The sequence below is a fragment of the Passer domesticus genome, unplaced genomic scaffold, assembly GCF_036417665.1.
Source record: "Passer domesticus isolate bPasDom1 unplaced genomic scaffold, bPasDom1.hap1 HAP1_SCAFFOLD_131, whole genome shotgun sequence".
Lineage (NCBI taxonomy): Eukaryota > Metazoa > Chordata > Aves > Passeriformes > Passeridae > Passer > Passer domesticus.
The window spans coordinates 97,262-121,282 of record NW_026989923.1 but is presented as its reverse complement, the minus strand read 5'-3'; the positions used below and the strand labels follow the sequence as shown (position 1 = coordinate 121,282).

General features: G+C 46.4%; 2 protein-coding genes across 10 annotated transcripts in view; both read right to left on the bottom strand.

Annotated features, from left to right (window-relative positions):
* Positions 1 to 1,987: 1,987 nt before the first annotated feature.
* On the bottom strand, positions 1,988 to 12,676 carry LOC135291842 (bone morphogenetic protein 10-like). Of its 2 annotated transcripts, XM_064406096.1 has the most exons (3): positions 11,223 to 12,676; positions 6,563 to 7,799; positions 1,988 to 3,265 (listed from the first exon to the last, which is right to left on the bottom strand). In XM_064406096.1, exons 2-3 carry the CDS (start codon positions 6,894 to 6,896, stop codon positions 2,322 to 2,324), a joined length of 1,278 nt encoding a protein of 425 aa, XP_064262166.1. In that variant the 5' UTR covers positions 6,897 to 7,799; positions 11,223 to 12,676; the 3' UTR covers positions 1,988 to 2,321. The 2 variants fall into 2 exon arrangements, with proteins under 2 accessions (XP_064262166.1, XP_064262167.1); XM_064406097.1 differs by lacking the exon at positions 11,223 to 12,676 and having other exon boundaries at positions 6,563 to 8,788.
* Positions 12,677 to 12,829: 153 nt separating this feature from the next.
* Positions 12,830 to 24,021, bottom strand: part of LOC135291845 (gastrokine-2-like) — a 54,610-nt gene continuing 43,418 nt past the window's right edge. For 2 of the 8 annotated variants that reach the window (XR_010354515.1, XR_010354517.1), the window contains 8 exons: positions 22,886 to 23,005; positions 20,489 to 20,686; positions 19,888 to 19,941; positions 19,260 to 19,391; positions 18,716 to 18,826; positions 17,806 to 17,959; positions 17,332 to 17,500; positions 15,213 to 15,609 (listed from right to left, as the gene is read on the bottom strand). Coding sequence is in view for 2 of the 8 variants with exons in the window: in XM_064406101.1 (XP_064262171.1) it covers positions 17,409 to 17,500; positions 17,806 to 17,959; positions 18,716 to 18,826; positions 19,260 to 19,391; positions 19,888 to 19,941; positions 20,489 to 20,500 (555 nt within the window). In the remaining 6 variants the exon portion in view is untranslated. Of the gene's footprint in view, positions 14,150 to 15,212; positions 15,610 to 17,265; positions 17,501 to 17,805; positions 17,960 to 18,715; positions 18,827 to 19,259; positions 19,392 to 19,887; positions 19,942 to 20,488; positions 20,687 to 22,885; positions 23,499 to 24,021 lie in introns of those variants that run through there. The other 6 variants (XR_010354518.1, XR_010354520.1, XR_010354516.1 and 3 more) reach the window with 5 other exon arrangements.

Genomic DNA, 24,021 nt, shown 5'->3' with positions numbered 1-24,021 from the left:
CCAGACAAGGACAGAGAGTGAATCTGACAGAGACAGAGGGCAGGCACTGCTCTGCTTTCTGGTCCCTTGAGAATTTACAGTGAGACCTCCCATATTTATGGGCGATTGCAGGGGGTTATTTATTGTTTTTGAGGCCCAGCTTTCCCTGCAGCCTGTTCAGAGCCATTGGTGCAGCCAGGGAAGGACAGGGGAAGGCAGGGAGGGCAGATCTCTGCCACGGCAGCGCCCGCAGAAATGAGATGATAAAAGCAAATGTCGGATTATCTCCCTAATGCTGGATTATCACTCCTAACAAGGTGAATGGCTTGTCTTGGCAAATGGCTTCAGAAGAATCGTGGATGGTTTTGAAAGGGTCTGTGTGGTCACACTTGAAGCGTTGGCTGCTGCAGCTGATGTCAGCAGAGCAAATGTCACACCTCGCCCGAATTCCTGCAGCGTGCCATGAGCCACGGGCCCTGATTGCAGAGTGCCTCGGGGGAAAGGTCTCTCAGGGGTGTCACTCACTCACAGGGCGAGCAATAAAGCAATATCACAGCCCAGGGTGCAGGCCACTATCTGCAGGCTGCATAACTCTACAATAAACGACACAGCTGAGCACTTAGAGCTGCGATAGCCCCGCAAGAGGAGCTGTAAATTGGATGAGCCCATACTCCAAACTCCACTGAAAGCACTGCAGCGAGGGAGCAGCTCTGCAAGACAGGGGGGAACTGAGCCGTGTGGAGCTCACAAGCATCCAAGAAGTCAGCAGCCTCACTCTCTGTGCCACACAACTCAACAGAGAGGTTCCGTGTAAAGTAGGATCGGTTTTATCCAAGTGGGATTTCACACGAGCACAAAAATAAAACATTCTGTATTCTACATTATATTACAAAGGCAGGCAGTCAATAAATAGGTCAATAAATTATGGGAAGCACAGGATAGTATGTGTGAAAATGGGTGAAACTGGGTTTAGTTGGTGCGTGATAAAGTCTTGGGCGTTCATTTCCATGAAGTGTTGGAGTGATTCTTTCAAAGACCCTTATCACTTCCAGGGAAGATAACTTTCCCTTAAAAGTGTAAAACAGATGCAGGGACAGTACAGTAGGCTCTGGTACAGGCTAAAAGAGTCAACATCACTTACACTTTCCCAAGAATCTGACAAATTTGCAGCTTAGTATAAATAAAGTGACGGGTCTATTGTTTCTCAGCTCCGACACCTCCTTATCACCACGATTTGTTGCAGAAGAGTGGTGGAAACATGGCATGTGACTCCATCTGAAGAGTCTGGGGGGAGGAATATCCCTGCAAATCCACAATTCTGCACTACAGAAAGGGAAGATGCTCGTGTCCCAGCGGCACCAAGGGCTCTGCTGCTCTGCCTGCCACTGCTGGGCCGTTCCAGTGGGATTGTGCAGCTGCATCTCTTGGGATTTCCTGGCTGGGAATGGGCACTGCTTCTTAGCTGGTAGGAATTTCATGGACAATTTTAGCTGGTGCAATTCCAAGGGTTCAGGGAATTTATTGCACTTCCTTCTGCCACCTAAAGCTCTGGCCTTTGAGAGCCAACCCACGGCTGCTGCAGCAGCACAGCCAGAGCTGCCTCAGAGTGATTTTGTAATAAACCTGCACAGGGGGAATTTCGTGCCTTGGTCCTTGCCTAGCACTGCTCCTGGGCCTTCTGCTTTCCTAAGAAAGAGGGGAAAGGGAATGGTGCCCTTCTGCTCCAGAAGCCAAATCATCCCTGCCAGTTGCCTTTGACTGAAACGGGCAAAGAGTGAAGAAAGTATTAAGAAAAAAGGAAAACAAACCACCTTGTTTGTGCCTTAGTGATTCAGGAGCTTGAGAATTATCAGGATGTAAGATCTACAGAGATAAATTAAGAAAAAAATGAGCACATAAAGACCTTTATGAAGATATTACAGAACACTGAACAATCTAGGTGTGATTGCCCATCACTCTGGTACCTTTAACAGCTCTGGAAAGCCCTGGAGATGCCAATCAACATCGATAAAGTACAAAAATATGCCTTTATTTCCATGAATTTGGATGTGCCCTTTTGGCACCGAGAGCCCTCCCAAACAATCCAGTGATCAGCTCCATGCCCTGGCAGGAGGAGAGACTCAGTCGCGATCCGGACAGCGAAGAGCAGCGAGAAGGAAGCAAAGGAACAAAATATACAATCCCTACACAACGTGCCCATTCCCCGTGGCAGGAAACATACAATTATCTGTACAGGCCTCATTAAATAACCTCATTAAATAGCAGATCCCAAATGTACAAATTTACAGACTGAATCATTAAATACTCCCCCCGTGCCCTCCCCGCGCGCGCGTTCCCCCCTACTATCTGCAGCCGCACTCTGACACCACCATGCCCTCGTACTTGAACTTGTAGGTGACCACCCCTGCATCCAAGTAGAGGATGGAGATGGGGTCGAGTTTGGTGGGCACGCAGCAGGCCTTGGAGGCTTTCTGGGGGTTCTTCAGGTGAACCAAAGTCTTGACTATGGCGTGCTTGGTTGGCGTGACGTGCTCCGTCAGCGGGTAGGCGCACACCCCGTGGCACTCGTAGGCTTCGTAGCCCGCCGGGGCGATGATCCAGGAGTCCCAGCCAATCTCCTTGAAGTCGATGTAGAGAGGAGTCTTTTTGCAGTAGTTGCCCTTGGCGTTCCTGCGGATGCGGGCGGTGGAGTCGTAGATGATGTTGGAGCGCATCTGCAGCAGCGCCTCCTCGCCGGGCTGGTCGTGGAAGTTGCCAACCTCCAGGTTCTCCAGGCCCAGGAACTGCTCGTGGTCTATCATCTCGTTCAGCTCTTCCTTCTCCTCCTTTTTGTCGTTGCTTTGGTCGTCGGAGTACACAACCAACAGGGGCAGGTGCTTGGCCTCGGAGTTGATGTCGATGTCGAGTTTCCCTTCCCCGTTCTGCTCCTCCCCTTCGCTGCTCTCGATGTGAACCTCCAGCCTGTGCGTGGTCAGCCCTGCCCTGCGCCAGCGCCGGATGGCCTCGGTCACCTCGAAGCTCTCCCACTCGCTGCTTGTGCCGTAGATGTGCCTGGAGGCCAGGGCCACCATCTTCCTCTCCTCCCCAGCCCCCACGTGGATGTTCTCCAGCACTTCGAAGATGGTGACCTTCCTGTCGAGCCCTTCGTAGAGCCTCTGGTCCCGCTCCACCAGGGTGTAGAGCCTCAGCTCGGCCATGGTGATCTCCTCGTGGTGAGGGATGGACACGTTGAACAGCAGCGGGTACCTCCGAGTTCCTGGCACGCCTGTGGGGTGGGAATCCAAGTCTGGAAGGGACAAAAATCAAATGTTTTAGGAGAGTCGAGGCACCCACAAACATAGGGTCATCCAACGTGCTGGGTTTCACCTGGACAGCTCCAGGAAAATGTTTTTTTTTCAGCACTTCCCACAACTGTGCTTGGATTGTTTTAGATGTGTAAGGACTGCGAGGTCCCAGACATGCTACAGACCTGGATTTACTGATCCTTCTGTTCCCAGACTTTCCAGGGACTTCCTTGCCAACTGGAAGGTCTACATACTAAAAATGAGTTGCCTAATAATGACATAGAAATCACTTCCAGGTTGCTGCACAGCAATTAGGTAATTAAAAAAAGAAAACATTCCTTGGTGCAGGAAGGCAGAAGGACGTGGCGCTGGGGCCAGCATGAAATGGACAACACACGGTCTGCAAACACAGGACATGTGTGTGCTGCAGTGCTCCTGTGCTGGCAGGAATTCCCTGCTGCTCAAACACCCCTCAGACATGGAGAGGGCCAAGGAAAAGCTGCTTTGGAAGATGTTTGACATCAGGCAGAGCAGGTGGTGGCACCAGGGCAACCTGGCAGCCACAGACCCCGTGGGCTTTGGGTGAGCACTCAGCCAGGCCCCCGGGCACCTTTAGCAATGGCACAGGTGAGAAGGACAAGGTCTGGTGTCCCCTGGGCTGCCTGTCCTGGCTGCACAGCAATATTCATTTCCTGGGGAGCAGGATCTGCCCACAGAGCAGGATCTGCTCAAAGGCTGCATTTGCTGCCTCCTCGCAACCCAGCAGGCAGACTGGGACACAGAGGCTGCAACTGGAATTAATGCAAAGGCAAACTGTTTGTGACCTATTACTGCCTTCATCTCTGCCCTCCCCAGTTTTTCTGTGTTTGTAGAAAAATGACTCTGATAAAGCCACAAGGCCTGGCCATGCTCCACCAGTGCACTTAGGCAAGCCATGAACTTCAGCACACGACTTGTGCTGTTTGACTCCAGTTTGGAGGCTCTGAGGCACCTGCCTTTTTAATTTATTTTTTTTTTTCACTTTGTATTTTCAGCTCTTCACAAATAAAATAAAAAGAGGGGGGATTGTGCTTCCATTTCCCTGCCAGGAGGTGAAGGTGGGAGCGGGACCCCCAGGAGCAGACCCTGAGCACCTCTCACACAGCCAGGATGTGACTCTGCTCTCCAGCTGGGACATCCATAGGGTGCCAGACCTCCTGCTCTTTCCAGTACACCCCTGGGAGGGTTGGGAAGGGAGATTTGGAGTCCATAGGAAAAGGAAAATTTCCCTTAAAACTTTATTTCAAGAATTAAGCACTGATTACAGCCCCATTTACAATTAAACTCTTATGGTCCATGGGTTAAAACAAAGAGCTAATTCCAGCCATGCCACCTGGTGTATTTCTATAATAAAGGATTTAATGGATAGTTATGAAACTGGGATTTCTGCCAGTTTTCAGCAGGCAGGTGAACAAAACAATTCCATGCTCTGTTTCTCCTTGTCCTTCTCATTGCAAGCAATTAATTTCTGTATCCAAAGAGCTCTTTAGCATGAAAGGAACGGTTCTTAATTATCCAGACTTTGGGGACACATGAAAATCATGAATTACACAGTCCCTAAACTGCAAGCATTCGTGAAGTTGTGTTCCCATCAGCGGTCTCGCTTTGCATCTTGCTGGTTTGGATTGGAAAAAGAGAGAAAATCGGAAAGGGCAGAAATTTAGGGCGAGTTTTCCCCATTTGCTGCAGAACTTCTGCAAGAGGCACAGCAGGACAGCAGGGAGCTGCCAACACCACCTGGCAAAGGCCAGTCCGTGCCATTTCCTTGCTGCAAACCTGAATTTTTGCAGGTGGAACGATTTCAGGTTTGCATCACTAAACCACAGGGTGTTTTACTCCTCACCACGCTGCACTTGGCAATCTCTGTGCTTATTTGTTAATGGTTTCTTTTCCAAATGGCACAAAATGAGAACACCACCTCCCACGTGTGCCTTCACTCCTGCTGCTGAGCAGACACAGCGAGGCCAGGTGAGCAACTGGTTTGCCACCAACCCTCCAAGAAATACCTCCACACTGGAAAAAAGGAGATGTAAAGGAACTTTAAACCACAGTGCAGCCTCTTCACAGCATAAATTCACTGCTGTAAAAGGTGTCTGGGCCTGGCAGGAGATGGGAGCAGAACAGAGCTTTGGGGTTCTCTCCTGGCATCTCACTGCCCTGCCAAACTCAAGTGACTTCCACTCAGCCTCTCCTCACAGCTCATCATTTTGAAAGTGCAAATGTTGAGGAAAAGGCAATAATGTCTTTAAGTTCATTAATTAAATGAACAGAGGATGGGAGAGGCCCCATGGCAGCTTGAACAGCCACGTGTGCCCCATGGGAACTGAACATGAATCAAAGCATTTGCATTTGCCATGTGGACTAATGGATACTTGGAAATGTTCAGTTGAAAAAGGTTTTTAGTATAAAAATTCTTATTTAGTTTAATGTGTTGGTGTAAAAAGGTATTGCAAAATTATTGAATATTAGTGCTGAAGCCTTAGCTCATCCTTGCTGAACTGAAGGGAATGTGGGAGGAAAAACAGGAAAAAAGAGAGGGAAATGGCACAGGCTGTTAATAATGCCAAGGTTATGCCTTTGATCCCTGTGTGGGCCATCCACTTGAGAGTTGGATTTGATGATCCTTGTAGGTCCCTTTCCACTCACGACATTCTGTGATAATCAGATTTCTTCGGGTTTTGTTTGTTTGTTTTTATTAGGATATAGTCTGGTACTCCAAAGTAAAACCTCTTGGTTATCCAAAATTCCTCTTCACTTACTTTTGTGTATTTTCTGGACTGTGTGCCAATCCAAAGGAAGAAAACTTTACAAATGCCACGGGGATCAACAGTGACAAGGCATTCACAGAAAGCTCTACCTGGTTAAGCTCATAATTTAAAAATATTTCACTTGAAAATACACTTTGAACAGTGTGTAAAAATGAGTTTTGCCTTAATTTCAAATATTACTTAAGGTGTCAATTTAAAAAATCAACCAGCTGATTACAAATTATATTTGTCACTATGGGGATAAAGAAATTGATGAACTGAAATTACACTTGGTGCTGCCCCAGTGTTAAAGACACACCTTAAAACCCTAAAACCCTCCAGTCTCCAGAGCAAAGGACAAGGACTCTCACCACAGCTGGGGTCTGGGCAGCCCTGATTTCCAAGGCCATGCTCACCAAAGGCCTTTTCCCCAGCACGCTCCATGCTCCCCACCTGCTCAGGACATTTCCCACTGCCTCTAAGGACATTCTCCCAGAGATGAGCAGCTCTTACCTTCGTTTTTGAAGCTCCTGATGATGTTTGCAGAAGGCATCGATGTCCTGTCTGTGGCAAACCTGTTGTACAGCTCTAGCATGTACTCTGGCGGGTCCACCTTGGCCGACTCGTGCAGGGGGATGTCGGAGAGGTTCAACGTCTTCAAAAACTCATTTTTCATGTTCTGGAGCAGCGTGTTGAAATCAACCCCATCTTGCTCGGAGAGGATCTCGTCAAAAAGAGGCACGTCTTCCTCCAGGGAAGAGTGCTCCAAGCTGAGGATGGGACTGCAGGCTGCAAGGTGGACCAGGAGGGAGAGGACAGCCCAGAGCTGGAGGACGACGGAATCCATGGCTTCGGCTCCAACCGCGCTCAACGAGCTCTGCCTCTGGTGCGGGCTCGGTGGCGGTTTTATCCGCTGGGCTGTGTCACGGAGGGATGACAAGTTTGGAAGCTCTTGTCTTGAAACTTGTGATCCGTCCTGTCTGTCTGCCCCTTCCCCCTCCCCAAGACCAGGTCTCGGTAATTGGATCTCGCTCTCCTCTATGGCCGCCTTGCCTCTCTTATCTCGGCCAGTGGAAGCTGCTCACCAGATTTGTTGCTATCTCGCCATCCCCTCTCCCTTAATGAGCGTTTTGTAAACATTCTGCGCGGGGCTCTCAGAGATAGGACAAGTTTCTCCTCGGAGAGGAGCTGCCCTTCCTTTCTCCCTCCCGGTAGCTGACTTTGCCTGCTGTCCGTGAACCGCTTCCATCCACACGAGAATCCCACAGGGCCTCTCTCCAAACGCATCCATTTCCCACCAAGGGCAAACAACAGCTCCCTCTGCCCTCCTCAAAACTGTTTTAGAGTCAGGTCTTTACGTTAAGAAGGAATTTATTTGGGAAAAAATCTGTTCTTCTGCAAAGGCTGGGAGAAGAGCTTTGGTGCTGCCACCAGGCCCTGGATGCAGAGAGGAGCCCAGGGTGAGCAAGGAGAATCACATCCCTCAAGGAGCAGGGAGTTGGACTTGGTGATCTTCCTGCTTCCAGCTTGAGGTGTTCCATGATTCCGTGACTGGAGTATTTGCAAACCATTCAGGAAATCTTTGCTTCATTCATCTTTCATACGTGACTTGGCAAATCACGGTTATACTTCATTTAGTCACAGAACTGCTAAATAAAAAAATTCTTGAAAACACACAAAGGCCAACAGGTGACTCTGGTTTCAGGTTCTCATCAATTCAAGCAGCTCAGTGGAGAACACAGAAGTGACTCTGCAAAAACACGTGCCAAAATTAATGGCGCTTTTTGCATTAGTGTGAAAATTTCAACAAAATTGAGCAGTGTGAGGGCAAAAATTGTTCTGGTTCAGAGATAACAATGCCCACTTAAATCTCCCTGTTCTCCACAGACTTTCCAAAGTGCTCCTGTTCTGGCAGCGTGGCCAGAGCTCGCTGCCTGTCCCCGAGGGGTTCAGCACTCAAGATAAAGAGGCATTTCTGCTCGTGCTGCAGAGCTTTTCCTTGCGAGCACTAAGAACTTCACCCAAGGACTAAACCACTGACCTGCTGGGTTTTCTGGACTCTGCTTTTTGTCTGAGCACATCCACTGATTTGCTGCCCCATCTCTGCAATTTTCTTCCTTTGTCACTCCCCAAATCTATCACAAACAGCCACAACAATGAGAACCATGCTCAAGGCATGCCTGTTTTAAATTAATCCTCTATGTTTTTATTTAAATACCAATATTTTTAGTATTTAAAAATCATGTGCAGTGTGGCTGTCACAGAGGCAGACACCAACATGGCATTTTAACTTCCTTTAATTCAATTTTTCTTCTTCTGAATGTGGGAAACCTGATGCTGGAGGAAAAGGGTGTGATTGAGGTTACTGCTACACCACATTAGAAGCAGATATTTGACCTTAGCAAGATTAATTTAGACCTCACTGTGGAGTTCATGGCTATCTAGAAATCCTCCACAACTTTATCAAATCTGATCTTTGCATATTTTGGCTTCCCAGAAATCTTGGGGAAATTTTGGAGCAGTTTGAGTAATTTCTGCTAATTAAGAGAAAAGTGCAGTCTTATTTTGTTGATGTTTCATCACCACATTAAGGTCTTTACTTCCACAGGAAGTGAGGTTAACATCAAAAACCCCAGAGAATTGGCTTAACCATAACTCTCTAAAGCAGCACAGCAGTGAGTCATGTGAAGGAAAGTTTTTGGGGCTGCCTGTGACACAGGACATTGGTCATGAGGGTGGAAACACCTCGGGAGTGTTTCCTTTTTTAGTGCTTCAATATTCGTTTCAAAAATGCACTGATTTCATATATTTATACACAGACACACATATATATATTTACACACACACACATCCATGCAGGGGTAGGGATTTTCTGTGAGGTTCAGGGCTGAAGATTTTGAATTTAAAAGGATTTCTTCAGCATTTGCGTCACTCTGATTTTTTTAGTTGTGTCTCATCTCTCACTAGGAACACACGGAGTATTTTGGGGCCCTTGGTCAGAGGCTGAGTGAAATTCTCTGTTGCTCTGCTGGTGCAGGTGAGCAGTCCCAGAGCAGAGGAGCTTTTCTAGGTTTTTTTCCCCCATTTTCTACAAGCTAAACCTCAGCCTGCAGCGCAGCCTGGGTCTCTGGGTGCCAGCCCTGAACAGCATCACTCATTTCAGCTGCTCTGGGGCTGGGCTGGCACCTCCCTGAAGTGTTCTAAAATCTCCTGATGGATGCAGTTCTGGCCCTGCCACTCCCCACCCTGCAGGCATGACTGTGTAAAGCAAAAAAAGCTTTACACAGTCACACAAAATTCACTGCCCAGCGCAGGGGATGTGCCGCCCATCTCCTCACCCCGCAGGGGCTGCTTGCCTCAGTGGCTCATTAGGAGCACAACTGCTGCTCAGACATCCCGAGGGGTTTCACATTTCCGCTCCGGTTGGGATAAGTCCTTGAACAATGGCAGAGTGCAGGGGTTGTGCACAAAGCAGCTCGTGCTGGGTTTTCCTGGCTTATTCCATGCAGGGCCAGCTGGGGATGTGCCACATGAGGGGTACCCAGAGAGCACGTCTGCCAGAAAAGCAGCTTCCTGTTTCCTTAAGCTGATGATTTTAACACACTGATAATTATTTTTTTTTTTTCTGAACTGAATTGTGTAACAGAAGGGCTTTATTTCATGGTTTGTCTTTTTTTCCCCACTTATGCACTGCAATTTACAGTATCCTAGAAAGAAGCTGCTTTCCAAAAAATCAATGCTAACTAGATCACCTGATGTACCTGAGGTACCTGCCATTAATTAATTAAAAATTAATCTGTAGCACCAACAGTGACCCCATTTCATCAGCAGTAGGGGCTCATTGGGCAGCCTGGGTTGCAGAGAGGTCACAGGAATGTCCCTTGGCCAAGGGACACACGAGACCCAGAGGGTGTGATGCTCCTCAGAAGAAGAATGTGAAATGGTTTTGGAGCATCCTCACCCTTCTTTAGCCTGGTTTTTGGGAGGGAGGAACACCTGCCCTCAGCCAGAGCCTTGGAGCAGCCTCACAGGGGAACCTTTCCCAGGAGAAGGTGATCAATGTTTGCTTCAGTGCCCCCCTGGGCTTTCTGGCCATGAATAGTTCCCCAGGGGACAAAAAGTCTGTCACATCTAATTTCCCCACATGTGGGTTTTGGTTCAGCAGTCTATACCTTCAAAATGTCATTAAATTTTTACTGCATAGTAGGCTTCTTTTAAAATGTATAAAAATGTTCCTCTGGTCCTTCTTTTTTTTATTTTTTCAGGAATTTTGGGTCAAGGCTGCTCTCTAATCAGGGACCTCAGTCACAGCACTGCAGGGAAGCAGCAGAGGGATGCAAACGTGCTGTGGCAACCACAGCATGTGATTTGAGGTTTTCCAAAATACAGGGATGGAATTATTGCAAAAATGCCCCACAACGGTTCCTGTCAGGAGATAGCTGTGGCATGAGGTAACTGCTGGGTGTGAGATGGGAGATAAAGAGGAGTGTGACACTGACAGTGTGATGAGCTTGCAATGGAATAACTAAAATTAGTTTCCATTCCTGCATCTGCCCAAGCCCTTATTCCCGTGTGCCTTGGTTCATGGCTGCTCTGGATTCCCTGTCCATAAATGGGCTCTTCCCAGGGGCTCTATTCCCATTTCAGATGGCACTGGGAAATGAAAGGATGGCATTTATTGGAAGGGTGTGGGGGCAGAAACATGGCAGTGCATTACAGCCCGTGTGACCAAGGGAAAAAATCAGGGAGAAGAAAGAAGGGGAGAAGGACGGGCAACCACAAGGACAGGAACTCCTTAAAATGAGGCAGCAGCTCCTCCTGGCCCAGGGAATTCCTTAAACTGAGGCAGCAGCTCCTCCTGGCCCAGGGAATTCCTTAACCTGTGTGAGAACATCTCCTGACACAGGGAATTCCTTAAACTGAGGCAGCAGCTCCTCCTGACCCAGGGAATTCCTTAAACTGAGGCAGCAGCTTCTCCTGGCCCAGGGAATTCCTTAACCTGTGTGAGAGCAGCTCCTGATCCAGAGAATTCCTTTCCCTGTGAGCCAGCAGCTCCTCCTGACCTGGAGCACCACTGGCTTCCTGTGGGGAGCCCAGGGCTCTTCTCCCTCAGCCATTCCCAGGCAAGTGAGAAGGATGGGGACCCCACAAACCAGCAGGGCACACAAACTACCTGCAGCACCTCTGGAAATTCCCTTTCCCCCCTCCTTCCATCCTGCCGAGGTGGCAGAAGCTGCAGGGAGGGATTCCATCCATGTGCATTTGCTCCAGAGCAACCTGGGCTGGTGGTGGGTCAGCAGCCACAGGGAAACGAGGAGAAGCTGTGAGCTCCCAGCCAGGGCAAAGCCTGAGGAACTGAAACAGAAAGAAAAGAGCTGGAAAAAATAGCTGGACATGGCCTTGCTGTCAGTGTCCTGTCAGTCACGTGCAGCACAGGCCCTACGAGCTCCTGGTGTCCTTGCTGCTGTTTGGAGGAGCTGCCACTTCCATGGCTTTGCACCCAGCTGGGAAATTTGTAGCACCCACAAAATTCACTGCCCAGCCCATTTAAATGATATAATTTATCATAATGTCATTTATGGGATGAGAAATGTCTCAAAATCTCTTGATTTGTCTCCCCTCCTGTGAGCTTGGTGCATGCCTGGGTAAATATGGATGCAGTCTCTAATAATATTAAAAAATTAATACCTGTTATGGTCACACAATTTATTAATTCAGTCCCCAATTAATTCAAACCTGGTGAGACATGGTCAAAAATAAATTAATTCCTGTTGATATCTTCACACAAAGTGAGAGCAGTGCTAATGAACGGAGAGGAGCTGCTGTTTAATCCCAGGGGTTTGGACTCTGCAGGCTTCTTATCACACTCCCTTCACAGAACAGTCTGACAGAAAAAGGTCAAGAGAAAGTTTTAATTTTACATTTTTGAAATTCTTTCTCTCGTCACGCAGTTGTTTTGTGGTGCTTTGGTATTCATGTGGGTGTTAAAGTCCAGGAAACTCTCTGAGCAGCTCGGTGACACTGACAAAAACAAGACTGCAGAACAAAACCTTTCCGAAGCCTCCCAGACTTGTCCCCTTTCCTTGTCAGCTCCATGTCCAAGCAGGTTTTTTGAGGGATACCATTCTTTTCTTAATCAGAGCTCCATTTAAAAGCTCTAAACGTACCAAATTCTTGAGAATAATCTCTAAATTTTGTCCTTGGGTTTGAGAACTGAGGAGTCCAAATCTTCAACAATGGGGGAAAAAAACCAGACTTGGGTCAGCAGAAATTATTTTGCTGACAATTTTGATTAATAACATGGAATTATTAAACTGACAACTTGAGTGCTAAGCAGAGATGGAATATTTTCTGGCAGTGTTAGCTGATATCTCAGCATGAGATATTAATGACTAAGTCAACAGCTTGTAATCACATCAGCAAAACATGAGGAAAAATTAGACAAGCATGTCTAATATTTGCTCTGTTTATTTAATGTTAGGGTTGGAATCAGAAAGAGAAAGCAAATTGCACATAGCAGTAGAGAAGATTGATTAATTAAAAATACTTGTTTAAGTTTAGCTTAAAAATTCAAAGATGAAAGTGTATTATATTGGTTTTTTTGTAACTCAATGACTGGAATTATACTGGGTAAATTAAGGTTGTCAGAGGCTTTGCTCTGACTGCCATGCAGCTGAATATCAAATTTTATCTTTCCCATCCTTTTGGTTAAGGGAAACTGGTCCAAACACCTCACTAATTTTGACTTCAATTGCAGCAAAGATGACAAATATGTTCTGTTCCCCTTGGTTTCTGCAGATTTTGGCTGGGATGCTCAGAGTGGCTGTGCATGCTCAGGGGCCTGGCCAGAGCTGCTGCTCAGTGCTCCTCACCTGCAAAATCTTTCATTTCTCCAGGACAAAAAGCCAAAGCACTGATTCCTCTCTGAATTTCACCACCACATCAAAATGGCTTTTTTTTCTTGACACCTGTTAAAAAACAGCTCACAAAAGAGCAAATGAGGGTGCAGTGGCAGCAGCTCCTCAGATTTTACAAAATTGGGAATTTCAGGGATCCACGGCTTGGTCCGTGAGGAGCCCACATCAGTCCCCACCCCAGCAAATACAAACTGCTTTTTAAAAGGTGTTTTCTGCTCCTTCAGCACTGCTACAAAAGGATTGACTTTAGTCCACACTTGGTTTTCTACCCAATAAAAAAACAACCTTGAGTAGGTCTGAATCACCATCCTCTCCTGGCACACACCCTCAGAAAATTAAATAAAGGGGGAGCTGCCTCCTGGTGAGCTGCAAAAAAGGGCAGAGAAAAGGACTGGCAGGGGTGTGAGAGACACAAACCCAGCAGAGGATGGGGCCATGCAAAGGCAGTGTCTCATTATAGAACAGAATATATAAAAACATATATAAATATATCTATATATACTAAAAATATAGTTAATTATTATATCATTAACAGTATTAATATTAATTGAGTTATATTATTAGATTAATTATAGATATATTTGTATTTTATATTTATATTTTTTAAAGTTACATCTAAATATGTAAGAGAGAAAAATTAAAATCATTAAGAAATCAAAAAATAGTTCCGTTAATCACCAAATGGGGCATAATTACAAGTGAAAATAAACATCCCACTGGATTGGAAACCCGAAAGAATGAATTCTCATGCTTTGTATCCCAGCTCAGATTTTACTTCCTGGGGAACAGGGTGACAGGATTAAATCTGTTTTATTTCTGAGCCGTTTTTACCACATCTCAGATGTTTTTAGCACATCTCAGAGCCCGGATCCTGAGGCTGCTGTCACCCTTTGCCATCTAGTGGACAATGGGAATCTCTCTCCAGCAGGAAGGAATAAAGAATTGGGGTGTATTCCTTGGAAATCTGGCCTGGCTCTCCAGCCAAGACATTAATTTATTTCAAATAAGCAACGCTGCAAGACCCAGCTCACCCCTGATAATTTATAAACTCAGTGTTTCAAATCAGGCACCTTGGTTGAAGCTGAGTGAGGAATTTTTCCCCTTCCTCTTGCACATGGATCTTGCTGGGTTGGACCTCGGCAATTTGTAGTGGTTGCAGACACACACTCCAGGGGCAGATTTTCTAAAATAGATTGTATATAAATATATCTTGATGTTCCAGCCAGGAATAAATATGGTTTTAGTTCACACACACATACAGATACTGAGGCACACCCAGACACTCCCACTGAGCTCTCCAGCTCTCTCAGAATATTCTGCCATGAAATAAATTCCTTGTTTTTTACAGAACCAGCCTGGCTAGGAAGTTAGATGATAATGTGATAGATGAAGTTAGATAATAACCAGAATGTGCCATGTGGTGGAGAGGAGCTCTTGGGAAGATCAGGTAACTTTCAAGGTAATGAATCTCACCCTTTCTCCCTCTCCAGGCTCTTCCAGCCAGTGTGTTTTTAGGATCTAAGCTCCTTTTTCATTTTGGTGGCAGCTCTGGGTTCCAGCCCTGCCCCTCTCCCCCTCTGCCAGGGGCTGTGCTGTTCTCCAGGGGTTCAGTCAGTGCCAAGGAGCTCCACCTTATCCACCTGCACGTTGACCTTGGGCGTTAATCGGGACGAGCTGTGGGCTTTGTGCGCTGGGAACACAACTCCACCATTGTTCCTGAGATTGCCTGCTGGGCTCTGGGTGCCTCCCATGGAAATCTCTGGGAATTTTCCATCCATTCCCCTGGAAAACCTCACAGTGCAAGGAGGAATCACAAGGGATCACAGTGCAAAAGGATCCTCTGCCCGCAAAGGGCCCACAAAGATTCTGATTCCTAATGAGCTCCAGGCCAGCAGGGTTCACATCAGACAGAGCATCTCTAGGTTAACTGATTGATAGAATTAAAGGTTTAATATGTAAATGTATTAATTATATGAATAAATTTTTCGCTCCTTGTGGCAAGAAGGGCATTGAGAGGATGGAGCATGTCTGGAGACTGGAATGGAGCAGGGAAGGGGCTGGAGCCCCAGGAGGGGCTGAGGGAGCTGGGAAGGGGCTCAGAGAGAGACAAAGGGGATCAGGGGGGACCTTGTGGCTCTGCACAGCTCCTGCCAGGAGGGGACAGCTGGGGGGGTCAGGCTCTGCTCCAGGGAACAGGGACAGGAGGAGAGGGAACGGCCCCAGGCTGGGCCAGGGCAGGCTCAGGGTGGATTTTGGGGAAAGTTCTTCATGTGAGGGTTGTAAAGCTCTGGCACAGCTGCCCAGGGCAGTGCTGGAGTCCCCACCCCTGGAAATGCTCAAAAAACTCGTGGATGTGGCACCTGGGGACGTGGGTTGATGGTGACCATGGGGGTGGTGGTGGGTTGATGGCTGAACTTGAAGAACTTAAACTTAACTTGATGAACTTAAACTTTTCCAACCTTAACAACTCCATGATTCTGAGATTCCTTCACATCATGAACATTCAGAGCTGACAGAGGGTGGATTTAAAGGCTGGCATTTTCAGACTGCAGTTACTTCAGGCAACAACTGGATGTGATTTTACCTGTTGCTGATTTTTACCTCTTTGGTCTTTCCCTGTAGTCCAGTTTTAATATCAAGCACCTGCAAGATAAGAAAAACAGATTTATTATAATCCAAGACAGGTCCATAAAGCATACTGTAAACTGTGGCCTAGCCAACAAAGAATGAAATGGCAGGAAATAGCAAGGGCAAATACAGTATAAATAAATAAAATATCAAACTTTCTCCTGCCTAAGTAATTTTCTCTGGTTTGTTCAAAGCTGGCTGTACATTCCTGTTTGCCCTGTGATTAGTTATTTTAAATCTAGAATAAATTTCTTTTGCTCTGCAGCCCTTTCTAGCCTGATCTTTGTGGTTGTTGGTGATACCAACAGGGAGGCTCAAGGGCTCTGAATTCTGAGCTGCAGTTTGGGAACAGAGGGAAAACTTTTCCAGAGTTTTTCTCTGGAAAACTGGGGGGATCAGAGCATGGCCACATGGGTTGTGTGGTTTATGGTTCTTCCTGTGCTTCCTCCTCTCTCCCAAGAGGTGCAGCAGCCCCAGCACAGATTTGCCCCTGGGGTGCTGCATCCAGAAGTTTCCCCTGAGCTGGACACCTGGACATGGGCGGGGCTGGGACAGTGGATGGAGAGCTGAAGCTTTATTGACTAAACAACAAACACAAAGTGCAAATTTAATATATAAAAAATATACTCCTCACAGGCCTGACTGATCCTGTGAGACCACAAACTAAAATTAAGTCTAGAAGCAATATTCTTCCATTTGAGAGGAAGGCCAGGACCACTATCTCCCTAGCTCAAAATTAAATGGCAGATAATGAGGTGTTGAGACTGGTTTCAGGGTCCACAGAACACAGAACAATTATTTGTGGATTTAACTAACAAAGTTTGACCCTCCAGAAATGTTTTTTGGACCACAAAGAACCTGCAGCCTGTCATGAATACAATTAATCTAAAAGAACAGCTTCACCATGTGTTGAAATGCTCTTTTATTATCTAGCAGATGGTTTGAGAGGAGCCTGATTTGAAAATCACAAACTGCAGACCTGGGGCCATTTTCCTCCAAAGGAAGTCCTTGCCCTCTGGCAGCCACTCAAGGCTCCAATAAACAGTAAACATTGAGTCTTCATCCCCAAAACACACAACCCTTGCCGGCCCTGGAGGGAGGGCTGTGAGAGACCAAGCACCCCTGGGATCTGCTCCCCAGCCCTGCCCCATCCTGGATTTCCATCGCCTCCTGACACAAAGCACACGTGGCACACTCACCAAGCTCTTTGTGCCACTGTGTGAAAGGAAAACTTTATTCCAAGGCACAAATCTCTCAGGGCTGGGACAGTGTCCTCTGCCCAGGCTTGGGAAATCTCTCTGGCCCACTGCACGCATTCAAACTGCTGCAAATTCCCAGAGGCCCTGCAGGATTCCAGCTGCTTTGCAAATGTGTGCATCTGCTCCCTCCCTCCACCTTCATTCACCTGCCTGCTCACTCCCCCAGCCATCCTCCACAAGGGTGCTGATGCCAAAGTGAAGTTCTCCACTGGAAAAAATCAATTCTGTTTCTGTTTCTTCTCTTTATGAAGCACAAACCAATGCCTGGGCCATGCTGCAGCCCCAGCACAGGAATGGACCAAGGGGGAAATTCGTCTTTTCTGCAGGGCAACTCACAAGGCCCACTGTCATTGTGTTCTGATTTTGGGCACAAGAAACAGACAAAGAATTCTGTTTATTTATTAAAGCGTTCTATTTATTTGTATGTCATAGGCTTCTTATGCATCAAAGCTTTGCATAGGCAGGTTGAGCCTCATACCAGAGTTCTGTTCCAGCTGGAGAACGTGGTTACCATCACTAAAACATTCAAAAAGGCATTTCCTTGCAACAGAAATGTCAATATTCAGTTGCAATGAGTTCTTCACAGATTTTAAGGCCCAGAATGCTTGGAATGCCAGCACTGGCACAGCCATCATCATTTGCTGGTGCTAAAAAATCCCAAGAAAATAAAGATAGTATCAGTATATCAGTATCTATCTCAGTATCAGAGTCTCCTTACCAGATGAGCTCCCTGTATCCAGCTAGGAAAAGCCTTAAATTAAACACACAAATCTCAATCCCCAATTATGACCCTACTCAAGGCTTCTGTTTGTGTCAGAACTCTGCAGAACATTTGTGGTGCAGCTCAAGGGGAAGAAATGCCTGCAGAGCTGCAGGGTGCCAGGAGGGTTTGGGTTCCAAGGGGAGAAAGGTGCCCTGGGGCAGAGCCACAAGGCCCTGACCTGTGACTTACGTTCAGTGGCCACCAGCTCGTAGAGAGGCAGCCCCGTGCAGAGATTTTCAATGTATTTCCCATAGAGAATCCAGTCTTTAAAGTGCCCCAGCCTGGAGCTGCCAGCTTGGAACTGGGCCCACACATTATTTGGAGAGTATACATCCCTCATGGTCTGAGAAGAAAAGGTTAAACACCATCAGAAATGTAGCTTTAGCTTCACTCCACTGGGACACCCTTGAGAAGGCTCCCAAACCCAAAATCACCTTCCTTTGCCTCACAAAAGAACATTAGATAAAGAAATTTCATTATTTAAAAAAACAAACAAGCTATTCAATAACAAAATTCACCAGATATTGATTGTGCCAGCACAGCAAGCCTGAGCTGTATTGCTGCCATAAAAACTTATATTATTGGCAGCAAGTTTTGCTGTAAATGTGCTACTGGGCTGACACAAAACAGGCCAGAACTCCAGTTCACCTCCAGGCAATACTTCCAGTCTCCTTCTGAAACCTCAGCCTGAATAAGGAAGTCAAAATCTGGTCAAAGTAAATCGATCTCTACTTTTTGTTCTGAAAAAAAAAATAAAATTCAGGCAATATCAAGGTCAAAATATCAGCAGGACAACGAATAAAGGGAAAGTTTGCCTGAACTTGTATTGTGATCACCTCAAAATGGCCAAAGGACATCAGTTCCAAGGCCAGGATTGTACAGCTCAAGACACCTCAACAAAGCTGCAGGGGAGCCATGATGGTTTGTTATCTTAAAAGAATGTTCTGCATGACATTCCCCTCAAGCTGTGTCTTGTCAGAACAGCCCCGTCATTGCTAAGACAGCACAAGTCATTCCTGAGCTGCTTTAGGGGCAGAGGGGAGGGTCCCCCTGCCACCACACTGCTCCCACCCTTCCTTGCCAGCCCCCCCAGAGTCACCTCTCTCTCAAATGCCAGACGTCCAATCTCTTCCAGGTCTGGGATCAGTTCCTTCTTTATTTTCATGATAAAGCAGGCATTTCGTGAAAACAGCCTGGTGGCAATATACCCCTGGGATGGAAAGAATTGAGGTTAAATCGTCAGAAATTATTTAACTAACGCCGACATTGCTCTCTACTCTTTGGGGCAACCTGGAAGGAACAGCAAATGGCTGCAGAGGTTGCTGCTTTTTTCCTTTCTCTCCTGTCCTGGTGCCTGTCCCTGCATCATTTCTGACAGATTTCTGCTGCCCATGAGTGCTGGCAGCCCATCCCCACCTCCAGCCCCACTGAGGTCAGGGACCTTCTTCACTTCCAGGAGCTGCCACCACGAGTTTCATTTCAAGTCTTTTAAACTGCCCCATTGTAGGGGTGAAGAAAGGTGCTGGGAGCCCTCAAGCAAACAGTGTTCTGGGACAAGATGTGGCGAGAACACACTAAAATAATTTCTGATTTTAAAGACTTCCTGAGGGGTTAATTGGAGCTGGATCCCTGGATTTACTCACGTGTGTGTAGTCAAAGATGGTGTCAGAGGAGTAGACGCCCGAGCGGACGTGCACGTCGACGATGTGCTCCTCGCTGTGGATGGTCATGGTCCCAGTGACATAGTTGTTGATGGGATCTCGCAGCACAAAGGTCTTTGGTAAAAAGCACAAAGTCATTGTTTACCACCTGGCTTCCATTTTTAGCAGGCACAGCAACCCCCAGTGCTTTCTGCTTCACGTAAATACCAAATCCCTTAAGAACGGTGGGCTCTTGGGATTTGGTGTTTGCTGCACCCTGGAGCAGTCTGAGGAGGCTCTTGAGATGGAGGTCAGTTATAAAACAGGCCCTCCTGCAGGCTGGGGAAAACCTGCATGGGACATCCCAGTCATTCTGGGCAGCAGGGACTGGCAGGAGACTGCTCCAGTCTCCAAATGTTGGATTGAGCTAAGGGGACCTCTGTCACCCTGACTTGTTACTTTGCACCTGTACAGAACCTCTGGCAAAAGCTCTTTTTCTCTACACTTGACAATAAGCAATTTGTTGGTTTTAGTTTCTTCTGTGGTTTTCTTCCTGTTCTATTCCCCCTGCCCAGGGATCCAACACATTTTGAATGCTCATGTGCAGGAAAAGGCTCATCAATCTACTCACGTTCAATGCAGAAATGTGAGCCCAAAAGACTCCCAGGCAAATGAGGACTGCAGCCTGTAAGAGGAATCAGAATTCTCACTCGTCAGAAACACCAGGCAGTGCCATAAAAACACCCAGTCCATCAGCTGAGGGAGGGAGCTGGAGCATCAGTTTGAAAAACCACCCACTTAGCATGTATATTAGCTGAAAACAACTGCAATTCCTCATTGTAAAGTTTTTTTTCTATCAGGGTCTCCTTTGCCTGTAACTGAAAAAGCAGAATAACTTGACCATGGCATTTCTGCAGTTTTCAGAAGTCCCTCCTTGATGCCATGTTCCCTCTTGATTTGCCTCTATAACTGCATTCATTAAATCATAACCAAACCCCCTTTGGAACTGTAACCACTTCTGCATTCTTTGCTCAAATGAGTCTTCCACTGACTTTGCTGACCCAAGAAATGCAAGTTCTCCTCTTTCGACCCGAAGAAACAACACACAGATCATGTTATTGTTCCACTGTATTGCACCACTCACTTGAGCATCTTCTTCTCTATCCTTCTGTTTTTAAAAGCGAGGAACTCACAGTATTTATTAAAAGTTCAACAGAAATGGATATACTCACAAATCTCTTCATTTTTCTTTCAGATGAGAGCAAGAGGCTGCAGAAGGTAAGAACGCAAGGAAGTCCCAGAGACCTTCAACTTTTATATCTTGCAGGAGGTGTGGGAAACACTTGACAGAACTTTCCTTCATGACTCGAACAAGTCCATATCTACATGTCGTAAGCCTCCTATCTGAATTTTGGGTTGGCACAGATAACCTGACCCAGATATATTTAAAGCACTCAGTAAGTCTCAGTAAATCAATCACTCTGCAAATGGCCATTATTCACTGGTTTAAACTTTAGTATTGCTGGTGCTATTTTTTTAAATATTTAACAGGATGTTGTGCAGAATTAAATGGCATTGGGAATAACACTGCTATTTATTCACACAGACTGCATTTTGTCTTCTGAAACACAATCCCTAACAGCCTGATTGACAGAAATTGCAGAGAAATGTTGGGAAGGAACACCTGTGCCATGGTGGCCTCCATGTCAGCCAACAATTAGACCAATTCTTCAGCCATTTCTTTCACTGAAAATATTTCATGGAGCCCTGAGCCACCTGGCAGTGAGGGGCATCCCTGTCCATGGCAGGGGGCTGGAACTGGAGGATCTTTAAGGCCCCTTCAACCCCAACCATTGTGGGACTCCATGACCCCATTCCATTCTGTGTGCAGGGACTCTTGGCAGGAGGTGCTGCTCATTTTTGGTCAGTGACCCCCATGGGCAGAGCTGAAATGAGAGAGAGAGTTAGGAATAGCAGATGTGCTTCACGGGACAGCCTGGGGCACTTCTGGCCTGCTCAGCTCAGGAGGGAAGAACACAAAAACCCCAAGGCTCCGTGGTGTGCACAAGGTCACAAACAAAAGGAGCAGCAGGGGATTCCCCCTCTGAATCCCCACTGATTTCTGCATTTTGTGAGAATGCCAATGACCACGATGTCGCCACGAGAATGTTCTCTGGTGTTGCCAGGAGATTGCAGCCTTGCCTGGACTCCTCCTCATCCGCTGTCCCGCACCAGCCAGTGCTGGCACCTGGATGAATCACACTCTGCTTTCTGCTAGAAGGTCATAATCGAGGCTGGTTCCCTCCCAATAAAACAAGAACCCAAACTAACGGCAAACACATTTCTGTAATTTCTCTTATCAGAAAAAAAAAGGAGAAGGAGATTGTACAGAAATATCTCTCAGCAAACAGGCCTCAGTGGAAAAAGAAAAAAAGGAAATTGCACACATTTGCTTTATGCCACCTAAGTCCACATGAGAAAAAGTTATCTCAAGCATAACAATGCTGTGCTGCTAAGCAATATATCAGAAAACACATAAACAGATATCAAATTCTGCTAAACCCAGGTAGACTAATTAGGTTGATGTTACACTCCTCTTGAAAGCTGGCTCTGTCCCTTCTTCTCAAAAGATTCTTTATTTTTAAGATTACAGGTATGTCAGAAATACTCAGCAGAGATGTCGACAGTAAAGTCGAAATCACAGCAGGACTCTAACAGGGTTCAGGCACCACAAGTTAAAAAAAAAAAAAGCTTAATTTAACTTTTGCTCAGGGATTATGCCTTCATGTACTCATTTTCTTTGAAGAACACTCGAGAAGCAGCAGCTCCTGCTTCCCTCAGCATCCGATTGCTGAGGCACAGCTAAGGGCAGAGCAGCAGGAGAGATCAGTATTTATTTACTGAAGGAAAACTACAATAGCCATGATCTGCACCTTGCATTGCACTGACTGAGCTCTGCTGATCCCAGCAGACAAGGACAAAAACTAAAGGTTAATTTCTAAAAAGCATTTGCTAATTAATGTGATTGTGACACAGCCTGAGCTGGTTGTCTCGGGCAATGCCTTCGATGTATTTCCAATAGGCAAGCCTTGCTTTTTGGAGACTTTTTGCCCACAGTTCACCACACATCTCCCTGGAACACCCCTGAAAGCAGCAGGCATGTGTATAAACACAAGCCCCACAGTCCTAGAGGCACCCTCCAATAGGAAGTAGCTGAAGCTGCCTAAGAAGGGTTTAAACCCCTCTAATTTCACCTTTGCCAGTCCTCAGGCAGTGAGGCTTAGTTTACAAAGCTGTGACTCAGGATCCCTCGGTGAACCTTGCTACCTAAAATTTATGGTCCCTTTCTCAAATCAGCCCTTAGTCCATAATCAGGTGTTACTCTCCTGAAGAGGCTCTGTGAAGATTCAGGGCTATGTCTTACAAGAAGAAACTTAATATTTTTCACATAGCAAGATTACCACCCCCTTGGCTTGAATGGTGCTTTTGGTCAGGGGCACAACTTCAGGCTGAGTCCTTTGCCACCTTGGCACAAAGCATCACTGCAAGTTTACTGGGAATCTCTGCTCTGCTTCTGCTTATAATTTCTTTTTTCATGTAAAAGTGGCTGTTTAATATACTGAGCTTACCATGAGCACTTTTCTCTCAGCTCCCTGTATGCCATGAATTCAATCAGGCAGGTATCAAAGCCTCCTCTTATCAGAGCACTTCCCCAGGAAACTCGTCATGCTTCTGTGAACACAGGGCACCTGCCAATAAGGTAAACCCATTTTCAGATTTAACTTGGGGATATTATGTATAAAAAGTAAGAGTACACATCAATTAGCAGCAGAGCTGGCCTGGCTTGCCATCCAAATGAAGTTCCCTGTAAGTATATCTATCACTTTCTCATAAAACTCTTAAGGCTGGGCAGCTTTTAAGTGGTTTTGAGCTTTTCTTGGCACTGAGAGAACTCTTAGTGATTTCTGACAAAGTGAACATGCCAAAGGGCATTTTCAAAGTGAAAATGCCAAAGGGGTGGGGACTGCAGGGGAGAAATTTCCCTTTTGGCAGGGATGGAGCTCCACATGCTGAAACATGAAAGAGAGAAGGGCTCTGCTCCAGGGGCGACACACACTCGTGACACGTCCACAGGACAATATTCTCTCTCTCCTTCAGCACTCAGAGGCAAATCAACAGTCTCAGCAAGTCACATAAAATTAAGGCTCAGCTGTTTGCTGAGAATGTGACACAAGAGACTCCAAGGGCAGGATGGTGACACTGAGGTATTTACAGCAGCCTGAAACTGGTGTAGGAAAAATACCTAAGCATTACTTCTAAATGCTCTGAGTTGGACATGGACCTTTTTCATCACAGTCCTCCTTTGAAGGAGATAAAATCTGGGACTGATTCAATATTCATAGGATTGACTTCAAGAGAATAGTTGTTCACAATAGTTATCCCAAAAGAATTTTTCATCATAACAATAGGAAAGCTCTCCAAAAGGTATCAGCCTAGTTTGGACAAACCCGAGCAACAGCGGGCTCGTGAGTTGTTGAAACTCTGGCTTTATAAAGGGTAACAAATGCTTGGTATCCCAGTTTTCTGAAGTGCCTGTGCCTCCCTTTAGACTATTAGTCCTGTATTTGGAGGGTGAGATCACTGTGAAGATGCTCAGGTGCCTTTCTGCTGTGTTCCAGGGCTGGAATGTGCCCCCATATTCCAGCTCTTCACAACAGATGCACATGGACGTTTCTCAGATCTGCTCCATGTCTGACATCAAAAG